Here is a 20445-nt window from a genome sequence, read left to right as displayed (position 1 = left end):
CAGTGTTTCTTGTGACGTTGTTGGTTTGTGTTTCTTATATATAAGTCTTAAGGTCAATAAGAAATGCTAACACATTATTAACACCAACATAATAATACCGCCACCTCACTATCACCACCACCATCACATTACCAACACTACCTGGTCACCATGATCACCACCACCACCACCAACATCACATTACCAACACCACCACGTCATATTACCACCAGTAACATCACGTCGCTATCACCAGGCCACCAGCACCACTAGCATCACGTCACCAGTAACAACACGTCGCTAACACCAACACCTTGTCACCATCACCACCAGTATGACGTCACCAATACCACCAGCATCACATCACCACAATTACATCACCAACAACAGATGAACCCTACCACTACCGCCACCTCAAACAGCCACCACCACGACACCATTATCACCAGCACATTATCATTACCACGTCACCAATATCACCACCACCACACCACCACCACCACGTCACCTTGGAAATAACACAGTCGTGCTCTCCCCAGCCAGCGAAGTCACACTCAGCCAGCGACGACTCCATGCCCTTGCAGTTGAGGTCGTCCATCAGGTATTGCAGACCGCCGGAGCCAAAGCTGTAGGGAGGGATTGGTTGATTGGTTGATTGGTTAGTTGATTGATTAGCTAATTGATTGACTGATGGATTGACTGACTAACTGACTGATTGGTTGATTGGTTGGTGGACTGACTGACTGATTAATTAATTACTTGACTGACAGATTGATTGACTGACTGACTAATGTAATGACTTCTCAGTAACAGAGTCAAGTAGCGCCCTAAATCAAAACCAATAAGTGAAATAGTCTCAAAGAAGATAAAATGATATACAAAAATAAATTTAATACGTCACAACAGAGGAATCATTTGGTGCTACCGATAGAGAAGGAAAGGAGGATGCGAACACAGGTAGGAGTAAAAACGGATTGAAGGAAGACTTACTGTGAGTCTATGAGCACCTCCTTGGCGCCGCGGTGGAAGCCTAAGGACTGACATACCACGTCCCCCTCCAGCAAACTCCACATATCGTCACACACGGCGCCCCACTGACCGAAGGCTGCAGAGGGTGGAGGAGGGAAGAGTGTGTTAGCGTGGGACAGGGCGGCACGGGGCGGAACGGCTGTTTCACTACCGCAGACTGCCTCCAAACTTTGTCAAATCACCAGATCACCTGTTAGTCACTTATAATGCAGTAATATAATGCAGTAAATACGACAACACTGTGTTGGATGAGTAACTGAATGATTTATAGCCTCTTGGTAGTGTAAATTATCGTAAAGTATCATCCTAAACATCTGGAATCGAAAGCTTAAGTTTGCCGTCGTATTGAAAGGGTAAATGTTTGGGGCTTTCACAAAGATCATTTTCATAAGCCGCAAAGATGATTATTCACGTTCACTTGGATGTTTCTCCCACAGACGATGCAAAATCCTTATAAAAGTGTCGCTAGATTCATGAAAACAAAACATAGCTGACACTTCCAGTAACTTTCATTAGAGTCTGTTAAAAGATGTAGAGATGAGGCGCATGAACGTTTGATAATGCAGTTTAACTTTATATATATATATATATATATATATATATATATATATATATATATATATATATATATATATATATATATATATATATATATATATATATATATATATATATATATATATATATATATATATTTTTTTTTTTTTTTTTTTTTTTTTTTCATTTATTTATTTATTTATTTATTTATTTAATTTTTTTACGATGTGTTGGACGAGGATAACGCTCTCACATGAGTGATATTTCTGAAATTAATCTGAGACTCAGAAAGAAAAAATCCTCAATGATATACAAAGACACGTTTGCCAAAATCTATACTTGCTAGGGAGGAGGATGTGAGGAGTTAGCCCCAAGGGAACTCAAATCAGCCGCTCACCTTTATTTACTTGTCGTTATAACTAGTGATGTTATATTAACATGTAAGCGGGAAGTGGGCCGGTTTGTGGGATGCTTCTAAAAGCAGCTCAGTTTTCTAAGTTTACCAAATTAACAGCAAATCAACATGAGACATAAAAGTATTCAAACAAATAGTCAGATTTGAACTATGATTCAGTCACCTTGATACTATAGAGAAAAACTGATATACACAAGATTGTGTAAGATACTGCTATATACTCGTAGTAGCAATTGTCACCAGAGCAGTAATTATCACTATGAGTTAATGACTCAAGGTTGGGTCCAAGGCCAAAGATCTTGAACAATACACAAATATCAATCAACCACAAAAAAAAGCTCGAGAGATAATAGCTACAGGTATGAAAACAACAAGAAAACAACTAAAAACACCGAATAAATGAACATAAACACGTACGCCAGAAACTGCAGTCTCTGGTTGAGAGACAAATTACAATAAACCTAAAATTCAGCTCACATCTAAGTTAATAAATCACCAACTCGAATCTTTTACCTCAGCAGGCCCAGAATGGCTGCCTGCTGGTGCCCCTAAAAGTTGATCCTTATAATTATGCACATTGAAAGGGTAACTTTTACATCTAACATCGTGCACCATCTTGTCATGCTGTGTTCCCTGCTCATAACAGATGGAGAGCGAAGTACAGATGAATATGAATAATAGCTAGCTTCTTGGATCATCATCATCATCATCATCATCATCATAATCTTCTTTTTCTTCTTCTTCTTCCAGTACAGCTGCTGCGAAAGACTATACCACGCTGAATACATATCCCCACCTTTATTTGTGCTCCTGCCAGGCCTTAACGCGGAAAATAACAAGAAGTCAAAATCTCACTCACCTCTGACCTCAACGCGACCCTCACTGGGAGACGAGCCGTTGACGAGGCGCACTTCAAAGTTGATCTCGCTCTGGCAGCCGTCCTCGTCCTCCCCTTCCCTACAGTTCTTCCTCCCGTCACATTGCTGCAATGAAACCATTTTGTAAGGTCACATAGCTGATGAGTCAAGTTCTCGTGGGAGTTTCTCCCTTTAAAATTCCGAGACAGTGAAATGCAAAAGAAGAACGAAAGAAGAAGGAATGAATAACTTTTTTTTCCTCAGGATATTTACATACTGAACTGTTAATGGTGAAGATTCTTAGTCTTAGTCTTGGTATGTATAAAAAATAATAAGACAAGGGAAAACCGTCACAATAGGCCTAAACGTGCAAGTCCCGATATTAAAAGAAAGAAGAAAAAAAGCATGCCTACCTGCCTATATCTACCTATCGCCCCTTTCCTTAAGTTTATCTAATATTTTTTTTAAAGCTTCCTATTGACTCGGCACTAACAAGCTGATTACTGAATTTATTTCGGAAATAGTAGTAGCATTAATCGTGATGGTAGTAGTAGTAGTAGTAGTAGTAGTAGTAGTAGTAGTAGCAGTAGCAGTAGCAGCAGCAGCAGCAGTAGTAGTAGTAGTAGTAGTAGTAGTAGTAGTAGTAGTAGTAGTAGTAGTAGTAGTAGTAGTAGTAGCAGCAGTAGTAGTAGTAGAGAAGCAGTAGCAGTAGCAACAACAACAACAACAACAACAACAACAACAACAACAAAAGGATGAAAAGGAAGGAAAAAAGAAACAGAATAAGAAAAGAAAAAGAAGAAAAGACAAAAAGAAGGAAAGGAAAAATATAAGAACAACAACAACAACAGCAACAACAACAACAACAACAACAACAATAAGAGCAGGTACAGGAAGACGAGAAAAAAAGAAAGATGGAAAAAAAAATAACAGATAAATAAGAGTAAAAGCAAGAGTAACAGCACACACACACACACACACACACACACACACACACACACACACACACACACACACCTGGGTGGAGTTGAGACACTGTCCATCGCTACAGACGAAGCTGGAGTCACAGTTCATGGCGTAAGTCTGCATCTCGTAGTACTCCCAGCCAGCCTCCTGCACCAACCCGCCTGACCGACCCACAGTGCTGTCACTCAGAACACACGTCTCCGAGGACTGGCTGAAGGTGCAGTAGTAGTAGTTGTAGTGGCGGTGGTGGTAGTAGTATAAGTAGTAGTAGTAGTAGTATTCAGGGGTAGCTTACTGATAAAATACAAACTGCATCAAAAGAAATTCGTAAAAAAAACTAATAATGAAAACAAACGAAAGCATTGTCAAGGAAAACAAAAACAAAAACAGGAACAAGAATATGATGAAGAAGGTAAGATTTTTATACTAAAAATTTATAAAACGAAAAACAAAGAATGATAGTGAACACAAATGTAAGAAAAAAGATTAAAAAGAAAAGATAGCAGAGAAGAGAGGAATGAGAGGTAGCAGTGAAGTAACAGACTTGAGAGCAGTATGGGAATATGATAAGGAAAAAGAACAATCAAGAGAAAAGGAAAATAGGAAGAAAAGTGTTCTGTAAGTTGAAGGACTGAGCAAGGATAAGTGATAAAGAAAGAAAACGGAAATGTCTCCTCTCTCTCTCTCTCTCTCTCTCTCTCTCTCTCTCTCTCTCTCTCTCTCTCTCTCTCTCTCTCTCTCTCTCTCTCTCCTCACTGGTAGTTGAAGGACATGCAGACGAAGTTCTTGGCCTGCACACAGCGGGCAGCACAGGTCGTCTTGAGTGTGTTGAGCCATTTTTCCACCTCGCGCCCCTTCATGCGCTGGTTCACTGCCTTGCTGAACCCATCACTGTAGTCCCGGCACTCCCTCTCGTCGCTCCCATCCTCACAGTCCTGAGAATGAGCGACATAATGTGAATCTTCTCGCTTGAGTGTTTAATCGAGGTTTTTTTTTTTCATGTAGGAGAGACATCGGCCAAGGACAACAAAATACAATAAAAAAAAAAAAGGGCTCACTGAGATGCCGGTCCCCGAACAGAGTCCAAAGTGGTAGTAAAAAAATTAAGAAGTGTCTTGAAACCTCCCTCTTGAAGGAGTTCATGTCATAAGAAGGTAGAAATACAGAAGCAGGCAGGGAGTTCCAGAATTTACCAGAGAAAGGGATGAATGACTGAAAATACTGGTTAACTCTTGCATTAGAGAGGTGGACAGAATAGGAGTGAAAGAAAGGTGAAAGGCTTGTGCAGCAAGGCCGCGGGAGGAGGAGAGGCATGCAGTTAGCAAGATCAGAAGAGCAGTTACCATGAAAATAACGGTAGAAGACAGCTAGAGATACAGCATTGCAGCGATGAGAAAGAGGTTACAGTCAGTTTTTTTTTTTTTTTTTTTTGTAGGAGGGACAACGGCCAAGGGCAACAAAAATCTAATTAGAAAAGCCCACTGAAATGCCGGTCCCCGAATAGGGTCCGAAGCGGTAGTCAAAAATTGAAGGATAATTGCCTTGAAACCTCTCTTGAAGGAGATCGAGTCATAGGAAGGTGGAAATACAGAAGCAGGCAGGGAGTTCCAGAGTTTACCAGAGAAAGGGATAGATGATTGAGAATACTGGTTAACTATTGCATTAGAGAGGTGGACAGAACAGGGGTGAGAGAAAGAAGAAAGTCTTGTGCAGCGAGGCCGCGGGAGGGGGGAAGGCATGCAGTTAGCAAGATCATAAGAGCAGTTAGCATGAAAATAACGGTAGAAGATAGCTACAGATGCAACATTGCGGCGATGAGAAAGAGGCTGAAGACAATTCGTTAGAGGAGAGGAGCTGATGAGACGAAAAGCTTTTGATTCCATTCTGTCTAAAGGAGCGGTATGAGTGGAACCCCCCAGACCTGTGAAGTATACTCCATACATGGACGGATAAGGCCCTTATACAGAGTTAACAGCTGGGAGGGTGAGAAAGCTGACGGAGACGTCTCAGAACACCTAACTTCATAGAAGCTGTTTTACCTAGAGATAAGGTGTGAAGTTTCCAGTTCAGATTATAAGAAAAGGACAGACCAAGGATGTTCAATGTAGAAGAGGGGGACAGTTGAGTGTCACTGAAGAAGAGGGGATAATTGTCTGGAAGGTTGTGTCAAGTTGATAGATGGAGGAATTGAGATTTTGAGGCATTGAACAATGCCAAGTTTGCTCTACCTCAATCAGAAATTTTAGAGAGATCAGACGTCAGGCGTTCTGTGGTTTCATTGCGTGAACTGTTAACTTCCTGAAGGGTTGGACGTCTGTGAAAAAGCGTGGAAATGTGCAAGGTGGTATCATCAACGTAGGAGTGGATAGGTTTAGAAGATCATTGATAAATAATAGGAAGAGAGTGAGTGACAGAACAGAACCCTGATGAACATCACTGTTAATAGATTTAGGAGAAGAATAGTGACCGTCTACCACAGCAGCAATAGAACGGTCAGGAAGGAAACTTGAGATGAAGATGTAGAAAGAAGGATAGAAGTCATAGGAGGGTAGTTTGGAAATTAAAGTTTTGTGCCAGACTATCAAAAGCGTTTGATTTGTTTAAGGTAACAGCAAAAGTTTCACCAAAATCTATAAAAGAGGATGACCAAGACTCAGTAAGGAAAACTAGATCACCAGCAGAGCAGCCTTGACAGAAACCATACTGGCGATCAGATAGAAGGTTGTGAAGTGATAGATGTTTAAAAATCTTCCTGTTGAGGATAAATTAAAAAACTTTAGATAGGCAGGAAATTAAAGCAATAGGACGGTAGTTTGAGGGATTAGAACGGTCACCCTTTTTAGGAACAGGTTGAATGTAGGCAAACTTCCAGCAAGAAGGAAAGGGAGATGTTGACAGACAGAGCTGAAAGAGTTTGATTAGGCAAGGTGCAAGCACGGAGACACAGTTTCGGAGAACAATAGGAGGGACCCCATCAGGTCCATAAGCTTTCCGAGGGTTTAGGCCAGCGAGGGCATGGAAAACATCATTGCGAAGGCTTTTAATAAGTAGCATTAAGTGGTCCGAGGGTGGAGTAGAGGGAGGGACAAGCCATGAATCATCCAAGGTAGAGATTTTAGCAAAGGTTTGAGCGAAGAGTTCAGCTTTAGAGGTAGATGTCACAGCAGTGGTGCCATCTGGTTGAAATAAAGGAGGGAAAGAAGAAGAAGAAAAAGTTATTGGAGATGTTTTTTGCTAGATGCCAGATGTCACGATGGGAGTTAGATCTTGAAAGATTTTAACACTATCTATTAATGAAGGAGTTTTTGACTAGTTGAGAACAGACTTAGCATCGTTCCGGGAAGAAATATAAAGTGTATGAGATTCTGGTGATGGAAGGCTTAAGTACCTTTTGTGGACCACCTCTCTATCATGTATAGCACGAGAATAAGCTGTGTTAAACCAAGGTTTGGAAGGTTTAATTCGAGAAAAAGAGTGAGGGACGTACGCCTCCACCCCAGACACTATCACCTCTGTTATGCGCTCGGCACACAGAGAGGGGTCTCTGACATGGAAGCAGTAGTCATTCCAAGGAAAATCAGCAAATTATCTCCTCAGTTACCCCCAACTAACAGAGGCAAAACGCCAGAGGCACCTCCGCTTAGGGGGATCCTGAGGAGGGATTGGAGTGATAGGACAGGATACAAACATGAGATTGTGATCGGAGGAGCCTAACGGATAAGAGAGTGTAGCAGCATAAACAGGATTAGATGTTAGGAAAAGAATGTTGGGCGTATCTCCAAGACGGTCAGGAATACGAGTAGGGTGTTGCACCAATTGCTCTAGCTCGTGGAGGATAGCAAAGTTGAAGGCTAGTTCACCAGGATGGTCAGTGAAGGGAGAGGAAAACCAAAGCTGGTAGTGAACATTGAAGTCTCCAAGAATGGAGATTTCCGCAAAAGGGAAGAGGGTCAGAATGTGCTCCACTTTGGAAGTTAAGTAGTCAAAGAGGAGTTAGGTGAGAAGTATACAGCACAGATAAATTCAGTTCGAGAGTGACTCTGTAGTCGTAACCAGATGGTGAAAACTCGGAAGATTCAAGAGCGTAGGCACGAGAGAAGGTTAAGTCGTTGCGCACATAAACGCAACATCCAGCTTTGGATTGAAAATGAGGATAGAGAAAGTAGGAGGAAACAGAAAAGGGGCTAGTGTCAGTTGCCTCATACACCTGTGTTTCAGTGAGGAAAAGAGGATGAGGTTTAGTAGAGGAGAGGCGGTGTTCTACATAATGAAAATTAGATCTAAGACCGCGAATGTTGCAGAAGTTAATGAAGAAAAAGTTGAAGGGAATGTCAAGACACTTAGAGTTGATACCAGAAGAGCGGTCCGACTTGGAGATATTTATGGTCACCTCCCCAAATGGAGACTCTGAGGCTGGTGTAGGAGTCACCATGATAATTTTGAATTTTGAGTGTGCTTGTAGTTTTCTGTGAAGTAAGAGTTGTCTTTGGAGGGCAGGCTGGTACTGCCCCATTGTGTTGTGAGACACAAAGGTTAACGTTCAGTGAGGTTACAGCTGGGTTTAATGGCAAGTTCACAGCACCTCCTGATCCAGTGCTTTAGACCTCACTGGGAGTAACTATCGTTTCGGCAGGTGCCTACAGCCATCAATATTTGCACGCTCTAGTCTTTCATCAGGGTTATTTTCAAAGGCTACAGAGGTGAGGAATCTCACAGGTGTTTTTACCCAGTGATGATGCAGAACTTTTATTAAACTGCCACGAAAATCATGAAACTACTACCGAGACCACTGATAGGCTAGCGAGCCTGTTGATGATGGCCGTGATAAGACGCTGAGACTTGGAGAATACAGTACCAAGGAACAAGAAAAAGGGCAGATTAAGGATTGCAGTAACTGAGGAGATTATGGAAACACGATACTGAGAAAATGCAAGCATATGACAAATAGATAGATTGGTAGATAAGAAAGATATTAATAGTGTTGCTAAATTCTTATGGTATGAGCAGGTATTCTGAAAGACAGACTGTAAAGTAGAGCTCTTCTTAAAGATTATGTCTGTTTACCTGCTCACAAATATAACTTTGTTTTTACCTTTATTTTTTTATTTCTCATTTCTACGATGCTTTTAATTTAACCAGTTATAAGTACTTTATAATGGTATTTAAGTCTTGATCGTTTTCTTATACTTACCAAAGATTACGTTAATTTACTTGTTTATAACTGTAAATGTGTTCATACCTACAACTTCTTTATTCCCCGTTTATATGATGCTTTTAATTGAAACATTTATTTGTATTTTTTTTCTAATATCGTCTCACATTTAGTAATTTTTATATATTTACCAAAGATTACATTAATTTACCTATTCGTAATTGTAACTGTGTTTACCCTCAATTTCTTTTATTTCTCATTTCTGTGATGCTTTTTAATTAGATCATTTACATGCAGTATCTAATATTGCTTTAACTTTGATAATTATCATACTTTTTTTTTTCATGTTTGCGGCTTTAATACACGGGTGTGCGGCGCTACATGACCACCGTGTTGCTGCACTGTGATACCAACTAGTAACGGACTACCCCTTTCCCCCTCACCTCGTGGCCGTCACAGTACCACACGCCGTTCACACATTCCCCAGAGGAGCAGCGGAACTTGTCTGGGCCACACTCTTCCTCCACTATCGTCTGCCTCTCACACCTGCAAAGCGGAACACCTTTAATCACCCTCACCTGTTGCAGCACACAAGTAACAGCAAGTAATCAGGTTTAATAGTTCCATGGTAGACAACATTCGGTATCGTTATGAATTTAAATTAATTAACCCTATGATTGCTAATGGGCGTATGATACTTATTTCTTCTGAGTAACAATAAAATATTCTAGTAAGGAAAGATGTAACTAGCGGCACTTAAAGGTTTGAATTACTCTATCAATTTTGCTGTCAGTGGTGTCTTTAGAAATTATACTCTAGACACACTTCTTATTTACCTTTATAAGTAAAAGCAATTGAAATAGTTAATAAATCACTTCTCTATTGTCAGTGGTGTCTTAAAATCATACTCTACACAGCATTACATCATCCTATTAAGCTTGAAAAGTAGAAAGCAGCTGAAATAGTTAAGAAGCACTAAAATAAAAAGAATTACCCGGTAGTGCTTCTAAAAACTGTACTCTACACTTGCGCCACAATATTTTACTGAGCTTGAGGAGCCGAAGCAGTTGAAGGGGTTGCGAACACTACTACAAGCTGATTAAAAACGATGCTATCCCGCTCCCTCCCATTCTTTGTGACATTCCTCTCCTTTCTTTTTACTGATCCTTCTCTCATTTGTTGTGATATTCTCTCCCTTTCCCTACCTATATTCCTAGGTCCGTATTCTTAAACACTGCATTCTCATTAAGACTATTCTTAAAGATTACAGATATGATTAACTGAGTTTTTATGCTTTGTTTTACTATTGATGATACACAATCCACGCAAACTATCACCATAATCATGAAATACCCTTAAAAATACCAACACCCTCCACTAGAGCCTGTTAAAATTAGTGCCGATAAGGAGCCAAGTGTTTGACCCTTTTACTGCTATAATTGTTCTCTGCTAACATTCAGACCAATGTAAAAAAATTAATACCAGTATTGGTACACATGAAAAATAAATAATGAGGGAAATTTTGCCTTCCTCTAGGCTAAATAACTATTTGGGAGACTGAAACAAATAAATAAATAAATTAAATAAAATAGATAATAATAGTGAAGTATATCTTGGCTCTCCTTCAGGCTACATACGTAACTGAAGTGCAAAAGTGCGAAAAAAAAGTTGAAAGTGGTAATGAGGAAAAAAATGAAGTACGAGTGAGAGTTAAGAGTACACAAGTCAGTACCTCGGGATGTCGCACGCACTAGCAATTCCCTGGGACGAGAAGCACCAGGGCACGTCATCGCCGTCGGGGTTAGCGCAGTAGTTCTCCACTAAGGGGATGTGCGGCGACAGGTCCCTCACTTTCCGCTGCAGGGTTGAGTGGTTCCAGGCCTGACACTTCTCGCCCTTGACCGTCACCCTGGCAGACCCCGTGTAGTTGACGCCCCGCTCCACTACGCAGCCTGACCAGCAAGGGAAGCCACCAGAGTGCAAGAGCTTAGTTTCGTTACTTCGAACATACTAGGAATCTATCAATTAAGTCCTTCCAGAATATAAACATCAGTCTACTCAAATAAGGCTGTTGGCTGTTATAAAATCACTAGTTCAACGTAACATATGCAAATAGCAGATTTATTTAGGTTTTTTCTTTTTTTTTTTTCTTTTCAAAGAAGATATAATTTTATCAAAAGGTATTTAATTACGAATACTTATATCGTGAAGACGATGACACCCGTCCGACTGATGTAGACAGACAGACAACAGAATGAGCGAAAGGTCACAGAAACCCTAGACCTCGACGAAAGAAGTGGTAGTGCAATTGCGCCTTACGAACACAAACAAATGAATGAATAAACAAACAAATAAATAAATAAATAAATAAATATATATATATATATATATATATATATATATATATATATATATATATATATATATATATATATATATATATATATATATATACACAAATAGATAAATAAACCAATGAGGCCCTGTAGTACAGCACACAAAACGCAACCTACCTACGTCCAACTTTTCCGTCTCGCACACGAAGTGGAGTTTCTCGTTGCAGTCAGTCAGCTGAAACATAAATAAAAGAGAATATGGTTTCTAATATGGTGACGCGTGCATGTAGATCAGATGTTAACAGGAAAACGTCTTACTCCAATTCCAGGGAACGTGCATGAGAGAAACTGGGGTGCATTGAAGCAGCTCTTAACTGGTGCTTCTTGAAATGCATCACGGAATGTTTATGTTGATGTGATCAAGAACCATGACATCAGATTTCTCAGTGTCTTATCTCGTTTCAGTTTAACAAACTGTAGTGCACGTTATTGGAATATTCAAGAGGTTTTAGTGATTTTACTATAGTTTGACGAGGATTCTGTACCAACATAAAAAAAAAAAAAAAAAAAAAAAAAACTCACATTATGAGTACGTGACCAATATTAGCCACTTTTGTGATCTTTTAAAATTGTCCTAATATGAGAACAAAGCGTTTAAGAATAAAGGTTTAACTTTCTTCATCCCAATTACATACTACAGGTGACGATGAAGAAAATTACTTACTCATGTTGGAATTGCCCACTGTGTTATTTCTATCAATGTGGACAGGTTTCTCTGCGCAATTTACAATCAGCCAGATATTGGGTAAGGTTCCCTTTACTGACCAGAGGAACAAAGGGATCGGAGCTACAGAGAAAAAAGAAGAAAAATAAAAGAGAAAATAAAAGAAAAGGAAAAGAAACGTATCCTCAGGCATTTCGGCATCCTTCTCGACCACTTTTAAGAAGCTTCCGTGGAATTTAACGAAGTATTCAAGAGGGATTTTTGTGGTTTCAGTGATAGTTTAACAAGATCTATTTATCACTGAGGAGAGAAAAACACCCATGAAAACCAGACCAATCATCTCCGTGGCCTTTGAAAGCAGTTCTTACGAGATGCATGAAGCGATCAGGAATACGAACCAAAGATCCTACCTGCCAGAAGAAGTACTCAGCAGGAGCGTCTCCCCCCTCCGCCTCCCCTGGACTGATGGGGAAGTTTTCCTTGAGCACTACACACTTATGTCCCTCCGTTTCTTCCGCCACCACCACGTTCCCGCTGACCTCTGCTGCCCTGCCCGCCTCCTGATTCTCTTCAGTCACGTTCCACCCTGAGAGACGAAAGAAAATGACTTGAGGGAGGGTAGGGAAGATCACCGCTAGAACCACTATTATCACTACTACTGCTACCATTACCACTATCACTATTATCACTACTACTATTGCTACTACTACTACTACTACTACTACTACCAACACCAGTAATACTACTACTACTACTACTACTACTACTACTAGCACCGACACCACCAGTACTACTACTACTACTACTACTACTGCTACTATCACCAACACTACGAGTACTGTTACTACTACTACAACCCTGCGACACAAAGGAACATAACCACCACCACCACAAGTACCACAACCACCATCAGCACCACACGCACCTGGCCACCACTTGGCGAAGGGCAGCGTGGTGGAGGGCGGCGAGTCGGTGTTCTGCCACATCCAGAACACCTGCTCGAACACTTGGGTCCTCACGGCGCCGGTGTGGAAGCCCGGTGTGTCCCCAGCCATCGAGGACAACATGTCGGACACGAAGTCACTCTCAGCCTGGAACACACACACACACACACAGCAGAGTTAGTTGAAATGCATATCACAGGTTGACACTTATTAAATGCAGATAAAAAGTAAATAGAAATTAAAAAAAAAATAGATGAATATATAGAACAATGAAATGATTATTTGACACTTTTTTTTTCAACGCAAATAAAAAGCAAATAGGAATAAAAAGTAAACAGAACATCAAATAAAACAGGAATAGGTTAAAATCAAGACAGAATATATATAAAAGAATATACACATGCAAATAAGAACAGGAGACAGACATGAAAATGTATGTTTTGTAGTGTCCATGACAGCAAAAAAGATATTCACTCCAAAGTTCCCACACAACACTTGAAAGTGTAACTTGTAAATATATGTAAATAAAGCACATCGCGTTCCCTTGAATCTACAAGTGCCTCTCAGATCTTTAATGACGCAAAATGATCAAGCAGCACAGAAACGCAATCTCTTCCTTCTACAAACTTCTCTCTACTTACTAATCACTCCAGTAAAGGAAAACAATTAATCCCGAGTATCGATAACTGGTACACAGTGACATTTATAGAAGAGACTGGGTGCAAGAGTGTTCTATTCTCCTTGATGCGTTCCTTCCCTGGGCGTCATGAAGCCTCACTATACACGAGCTGCTTCGCTAATAACCATTTATCATCACAAGACTCAAAAAAAAAAAAAAAAAACACGAGTTGCTTCGTCATTGGTTAAAAAATCCACGGCCAAAAGGTAGCACAGTGGTCAAACGAGTTCGTAAGATGGCTGGTAGAGGACAGTGTTGCCTCGCTCAGAGCCAAGGAATCTAGACGCCTTTCCTAAAACTGACACATGCAGACTGCGGAATACATCTGAAAATGCTTTCTAGTAGTTATTGAACAGGGACTTTCCTATCCCTGGACAAGCGAACAAGCAGAGTAACCACCTATTTGCACCAAGTCATTAGAGCCGAGGTGGAGAGCAGATGAAAAATAATAATAACAGAATGCGATGAAAAGGTAGATGAAAAAAAAAGGAAGCATAGAAAACAACGAACATTAAAATAACCACAATCAAGCACTCAGTGAACCTCAGTAGTAGTAGTAGTAGTAGTAGTAGTAGTAGTAGTAGTAGTAGTAATACCTAGTAGTAGTAGTAGTAGTAGTAGAACAACAACAACAACATCATCGCAACCACTATCACCACCACCAACACCAACAACAACACCAACACCAACAACAACAACAACACCAACAACAACAACAACAGCAACAACAACAACACCAACAACAACACCAACAACAACAACAACAGCAACAACAAAATGTGGAGGAAGAGAAAATTAATAAACAAGAGTGACAACGCACACACAAACACACACACACACACACACACACACACACACACACACACACACACACACACACACACACACACACACACACACACGCATGCACAACCACAACAACAACAAACCTGGGAAGTGATGGAGAGGAGTCTGGCGCCCTTAGAGGAACACATGTCGCGGGCGTGGGCGTGGGTGGTGGGCGTGGAGGAGGCGTCCACGTAGTAACACTTGTCACCCCAACGCACGCCGCCCACCTCGCACTCCGATACCCAGTTTCTCACGCACTGCACGCCTGAAGGAGGGGGAAGGAATGAGAGAGAGAGAGAGATTAAAAAATAAACATATAAACAGGTAACAGACAAATAGACAAACTAATTGGTTGAGACAGACAGACAGACAGATAGAAAAAAAAGACAAACACACAGACTAAGAAACAGACAGGCAGGTAGACAGAAATACAGACAGACAAACTAAAAGACTCACAAATGCAAAGAAAGAAAAGTGTGTAGAAAGAAAGAAAGACGGGAGGAAAGAGAGAAAGAAAGTAAGGAAAGAAAAAGAGAAAGAAAGAAAAAAGAAAAAAGAAGAGAAATACAAATACAGAAAATGAGAAAGAGAAAAGACAGGGAAATTAATAGACAAAATAGACAACCAAAGCGAAGGACGGAAAAGACACTTAGACAGAGAGACAAACACGGAAACCTAGTCAAACAGAAAGATGGACAGAAAAGACACAGTAACAGGCGGACAGACAAAGAGACAATGCAAGGCAGAAAAAAAAGAACAAAGACACGGAGAACAATGAACAAAATAAAAAGAAAAGAGAAAAAAGAAGAAACAGGAGAAAAAAGGGGGACATATCAACGGAAAGAGACAAAAAAAAAAAAAAAAAAAGAGACACAGAAAGATACAAAGAGACAAAAAGACACCTTACTCGTACTCCCCCTCACCCACCTACAACAGTCCTCTCCAAGTCTTCCCTGGTACCCAATGTCAGCTGGCACTCCGGAAGGCTCTCCTCGTGTCCCTCGCACTGTACTGCCTTCACCGCCGCGTTTGGCCCCGGCAGCAGCCCGAACACCGCCCCTTGTGAGGCTGTCTCGGCGCCCCTGGGAAGTAGAGGTCAAGGAGAGTGATGGAAGAAAGAATGCGTGAAGGGAAAGCATTAGTGGCTGTAAGAGGAAGATTTTTATTTATTTATTTATTTATTTTTTTTTTTTTTTTATTATGAATGCACTGAATATGATTTTTTTTTTCTCTCTCCTCGTATGAAATTTTACGGACGGAATACTTGAAGGGGAATTGTGATAGTGATAGAGAGGAAGAACTGGCAACTTTTTATGATAATCAATTCACTAAATAATATTAGAGCTTTTCCTTTTGTCCTCTATGGAATTTTAAGAAGTGTTTGAATATACAGATAATCGTTGTTTGAATATATAGGTAATGGTAACGTTGGCTCTCTCTCTCTCTCTCTCTCTCTCTCTCTCTCTCTCTCTCTCTCTCTCTCTCTCTCTCTCTCTCTCTCTCTCTCTCACCTAGTAAAGCCAAGACTCCGGCACACCACTGAGGCCTCTTCCTGCGTCCAGCCTTGCTCCTCGTCCGCCACCAGATCCCACCTACCCGGCCCATCGCTCACCTGACGGAAGTGCCCACAGATGAAGATAATACCAACATACCCCTAACATGTCCCTACAAGATTCTGTCCCAAAGTATTCCACGTGACGAAGGTTAGGTTAGTCTGGGTGAGGTTAAGAAAGTTTATCATAGGGAGGATTTACTTTGGTGGGAGTTATTTATGTGGGAGTCACGCCTTACAGACTAACCTGATTTCAAAGAGGGGCATCAGTAATGTGCTTGTGATGTGTATGTAAGGACGTCTTTCAAATCACCAGTTTCTTCTTTTTGTGTCAGCAATTAATCAGCTCTTTTCTCTATCCTCTTTACTTATTATTATTATTTTTTATTTTTTTTTACTGATGTTTTATTTATGCATAAGAGGGTCTCTGGCCAAGGACAACAAAAAGGTTGAAGAAAAGGGGACCCACTGAAGATGCCAATCCCAAAGAGTGCAGTTAAAAGAATCATTTAAAAATTCAAGGTAAAGTGTCTTGAAACCTCTTGCGCCAAGCTTCCATTACGCACAAAAAAAGTGTCAGTTAAAGAATAGTTTGTAATCTCAGGTAAGAACATTAATTTACCTTCATTTAGCAATTAGGCGGCTCTCTTCTCTTCCCTTTTTGTTTATTTACTTATTTATTTTTATTAATTTGTGTGTGTGTTTTTTTTTTTTACTTCTTGTTTCAGCTTCCATTACGCTTATAAAGAAAAAAAAAAGAAAGTCGAATAAATAACAATATTCCCAGGTAAGGGCATTAATTTACCTTCATGGAGCCTTACTTTACCTGCACGTAACCAGCCCAGGGCATAGTAGTTCCTCTCAGACGAATTTTCTGTCCCGAGGAAGGAGGAATTACGTACTTCACGCTCTCACTGTCTTCATCTGCAGAAAATTATCAGGTTATTGCATATGAATTACCTTGACGAATCAGACACACACACACACACACACACACACACACACACACACACACACACACACACACACACACATACACATCAATACATTTCCTACTTAACCCTCTGAATGCCTTGGCTATTATTTTAGGCCAAGATTACATGATTTTACGAGGTTTCAGGGATGCCATCTTAAAAATCAGTGAGCTGCGTGAAGTGTCCAGCAAAATTCTCGATCTAAAAGTAACTAATTTCGTACGATTTGAAGTTGCAATGAGCTAATTCAGTATCTTGCAAGGAGTCACCCGGGTTGTAATGGTTAAACTTGACTAATTTCATGCACTGGAACGGTGAAGAAAGAAAATGATTGAGAAGGGGAAGAAGTAAAAGAAATGGAAATAAAAAAAAGAAGTAAAAGAAAGAAAGCAAAACTACTGATGATAGGGAAGGAAAGGGAGCAAAGAAAGAAGGAAAGGGAGCAAAGAAATGGGATGGAAGTAAAGAAAAGTGAGATGAAGGGAAGGAAAGGGAAAGCAAGGGAAGGTGAAGTGAGAGGAAGGGAAAGGAAAGTGAAATGAAAGAAAGACAGTAAAGGAAAAGAAAGGAAACAAAAGGAATATAAAGAAAACGGAGGAAAGGACAGTGAAAGGAAAGGAAAGGGTCAAGAACAGAAGGAGAAGGAAGAGAAAGAAAATAAATGGAAAGAAAGAGAATAAAAGGAATAAAAAGGAAAAAAAAGCAAAGAAAAGTGAAAGGAAAGAAAGGAAGAAGAAGGGAAGAGAGCAGTCGAATTATCAGTCGATTATTTTAAATCTGAGGAGAGGGAAGGAAAGGAAAGTAAAGGAGAGAGAAGGGAAGGAAAGTGAGGGAGAGGGAAGGGAAGAAAAGTGAAGGAGAGGGAATGGAAGGAAACTGAAAAAAGAAAGAGGCGAGGCAGCCCAGGTCTTTAAGGAATCCCATCCCCTTCCCTGACCCACCTCTGAAGGACCTCTTGGTCTTGGCACACACTGTCTTGGCGGCGAAGTCACAAATTCCCTTGGCGGCGTGAAACAAGGTACCGGGAGCGCAGTCCATCAGGTGCGGCTGCCGTCGATCGCAGTTCACGAACTTAGAGCATTCCTGGAGCAAGGAAAGAGTGTAATTACGAAGATGCAGGCAGGAGAGTTTGCGTTTCGTCTTAGCAACTTCTTTCCTCTAACTGTCTTTGGTCTCCCTCTCTCTAATCGCCGCAGCGTTGTATCTCTTGCTATCTTTTACCGCTATTTTCATGCAAACTATTCTTCTGATCTTGCTAGCTGCACACCTCCCCTCCCTCAGAGGCTTCACTCATCCCTATTTTGTCCACCTCTCGAAAGAAATAGTTAACCAGTATCCTCAGTCCTTCATCCCTTTTTCCGGTAAACTCTGGAACTCCCTGTGTGCATTTGTATTTCTTCCTTCCTATCACTTGAACTCTTTCAAAAAGGAGGTTTCAAGACACTAATCCTCCAATTTCAGAAGATGCTTTTGACTTCTTTTTTTTTTTTCTCTCAGGGACTGGCACTCTCAGGTGGATCTTTCTTTTCACTCTTTTTGTTTTCCTTGGCCAGTGCCCCATTAACATTAATAAATCAAGATAGGACAAGAAATAATGGGTACAAGCTCTCTCTTTCTCTCTCTCTCTCTCTCTCTCTCTCTCTCTCTCTCTCTCTCTCTCTCTCTCTCTCTCTCTCTCTCTCACACCTTTCGCTCTCACCTTTGGATAGGGAAAGAGGCCGTTGGGTCGCAGACAGAGGCCGGACAGGTCTGAGAGTCCAACCTTCTTGGAGAATTTCTTCCCCTTGGCCTTTATATTCTTGTAGGTCTGTATGGATGAACCAGAACAGAGAGTCAGATTGGAATCGAAAATTTTCAGATGTCTTGGTGCTTTATCTCAACTACTTTTGATAGTCTGTAATGGATGTTATTAGGCTTTCCAAGGGTATTCGTGTGATTCTGGTGGTAGGTAGGTTAACAAGAATTCTGCCTTAAGAATGGGAAAAACACTCATGAGAATCCGATTACTAATTTTTATAGCCTCTGAAACTAATGCTAATGAGAGAGCAAAGCATTTAAGAACACGAACCAAGTGTCTTTGATTCTAGGTGGTCGTACGGTTCTGGTGATAGGTTAACAAGAATTCTGACCCATCAATGGGCAAACAATACTCATGAAAAAACAATTATTCATCTCTATGGCTTTTATGGCTTTTGAAACTAATACTAATAAGAGAACAAAACATTTGGGAATACGAACCAAGTTTCTTCAATCATATCAACAGAAATGGAGCTTGAAATTAATGAGGAGGGTAGTAATTGTCTCTATGCCTTTTAAAATTAATGCTAATGAGAGAACAAAGCATTTAGGAATACATACCAAATATTCAATTACGTGTAAAAAATTAAATTTGAAATTAATGAGGAAGAGAGTAACTATCTCTGTGGGTTTCGAAGGTAATGTTATTGACAGAACAGATCATTTAAGAATACGACCCAAGTGTCTTCAGTCATGTTTTAAAGGAATTAAGTTTGAAATTCATGAGAAATGACGTGATGATATTACTGAGGAACCTTGTCGTGCGGAACGAGAAAACGTAAAGAGAAGACATTACTAAGAAAAAGTAAGATACAAATTAACAGATTCACAAGAGACTAGTCTGCGTATAGAACCTAATTGTACAGCTACAGATTATTTCAAAAGAAAAAAAATGGTCTTGAAATGCCCTTAGGTAAAGGTAACTCCTGAATTACGGAAGGAAGTTATTAAAGAAAATAAGACAACAGATCATGACTAAATATTAATTAGGTTAGTGTTTAGTTGACTTCATGTAGAACATTATAGATGAACTGAAAAGAGAGAAGAATATAGCCCTTTTTTTTTCTTCTAAACACATCACCTTTCCTTCTGTACCAACTTCTCTCTCTTTTTTTTTTTTTTTCCATTGCCCTCTTCCTCCATTCGTCTACCAATACCCCTCACCTACTCCAGCCTTTTCTTCCTCTCTCTACCTTCGTCTTCCTTTCCCCCATTGCTTTCCTTAATTGAGAGCCTGTCCTTGTTGTTCGTGATTTGGATAAAGGTGCAGTTAACGGCGGAAGGAAGGTACGACGACACAAGGGCAGCAAGGATGGGTAGGATGGGTGTGGGACGGGAAACAACAGCGTGCACAGTTCTGACGTAATCAGGCTCAGGGATGGTGTAGTATGTTCAAGTAACCATCAGTTTCAAGTGGCCAAGTGCGCGTACAGCTCTATTTTTACTGGCAGACGTACGACGCATTTACTCCTATCCACGGCAACGCACGGACTTCAGTCGATACAATTCAACAGCAGCATTAGCAGGCATGACATTTCGGTTGGGTTAGGTAATATTAGGGTGGGTCAGGTATTGCTACACTTCATTTAGATTAGGTAATGCTAGGTTAGATTAGTGTCCTTAAGGGGGTCCAATGTGGGCAAAGGCCCTCGGTTAGGTTAGGTAATGTTAGGTTA

The 20445-nt window shown here is 40.5% G+C and overlaps 1 protein-coding gene across 1 annotated transcript in view; it reads right to left on the bottom strand.

Moving 5' to 3' along the window:
* The window catches only part of LOC135105749 (serine protease svh-1-like), a 68946-nt gene that overhangs the window by 36593 nt on the left and 11908 nt on the right, over nucleotides 1-20445 (bottom strand). The window contains exons 7-22 of the mRNA XM_064014206.1: nucleotides 18672-18779; nucleotides 17914-18055; nucleotides 16825-16922; nucleotides 15958-16058; nucleotides 15374-15528; nucleotides 14548-14711; nucleotides 12921-13086; nucleotides 12406-12581; nucleotides 11449-11506; nucleotides 10668-10887; nucleotides 9379-9481; nucleotides 4540-4718; nucleotides 3835-3994; nucleotides 2820-2943; nucleotides 970-1084; nucleotides 488-605 (exon numbers count right to left, since the gene is read on the bottom strand). Coding sequence (XP_063870276.1) covers nucleotides 488-605; nucleotides 970-1084; nucleotides 2820-2943; nucleotides 3835-3994; nucleotides 4540-4718; nucleotides 9379-9481; nucleotides 10668-10887; nucleotides 11449-11506; nucleotides 12406-12581; nucleotides 12921-13086; nucleotides 14548-14711; nucleotides 15374-15528; nucleotides 15958-16058; nucleotides 16825-16922; nucleotides 17914-18055; nucleotides 18672-18779 — 2187 coding nt within the window. The remainder of the gene's footprint in view (nucleotides 1-487; nucleotides 606-969; nucleotides 1085-2819; nucleotides 2944-3834; nucleotides 3995-4539; nucleotides 4719-9378; nucleotides 9482-10667; nucleotides 10888-11448; nucleotides 11507-12405; nucleotides 12582-12920; nucleotides 13087-14547; nucleotides 14712-15373; nucleotides 15529-15957; nucleotides 16059-16824; nucleotides 16923-17913; nucleotides 18056-18671; nucleotides 18780-20445) is intronic.

Source organism: Scylla paramamosain, chromosome 12, assembly GCF_035594125.1.
Source record: "Scylla paramamosain isolate STU-SP2022 chromosome 12, ASM3559412v1, whole genome shotgun sequence".
Classification (NCBI taxonomy): Eukaryota; Metazoa; Arthropoda; class Malacostraca; order Decapoda; family Portunidae; genus Scylla; species Scylla paramamosain.
Note: the sequence above shows the minus strand (reverse complement) of the source record. Positions and strands in the feature narration are given on the sequence as shown.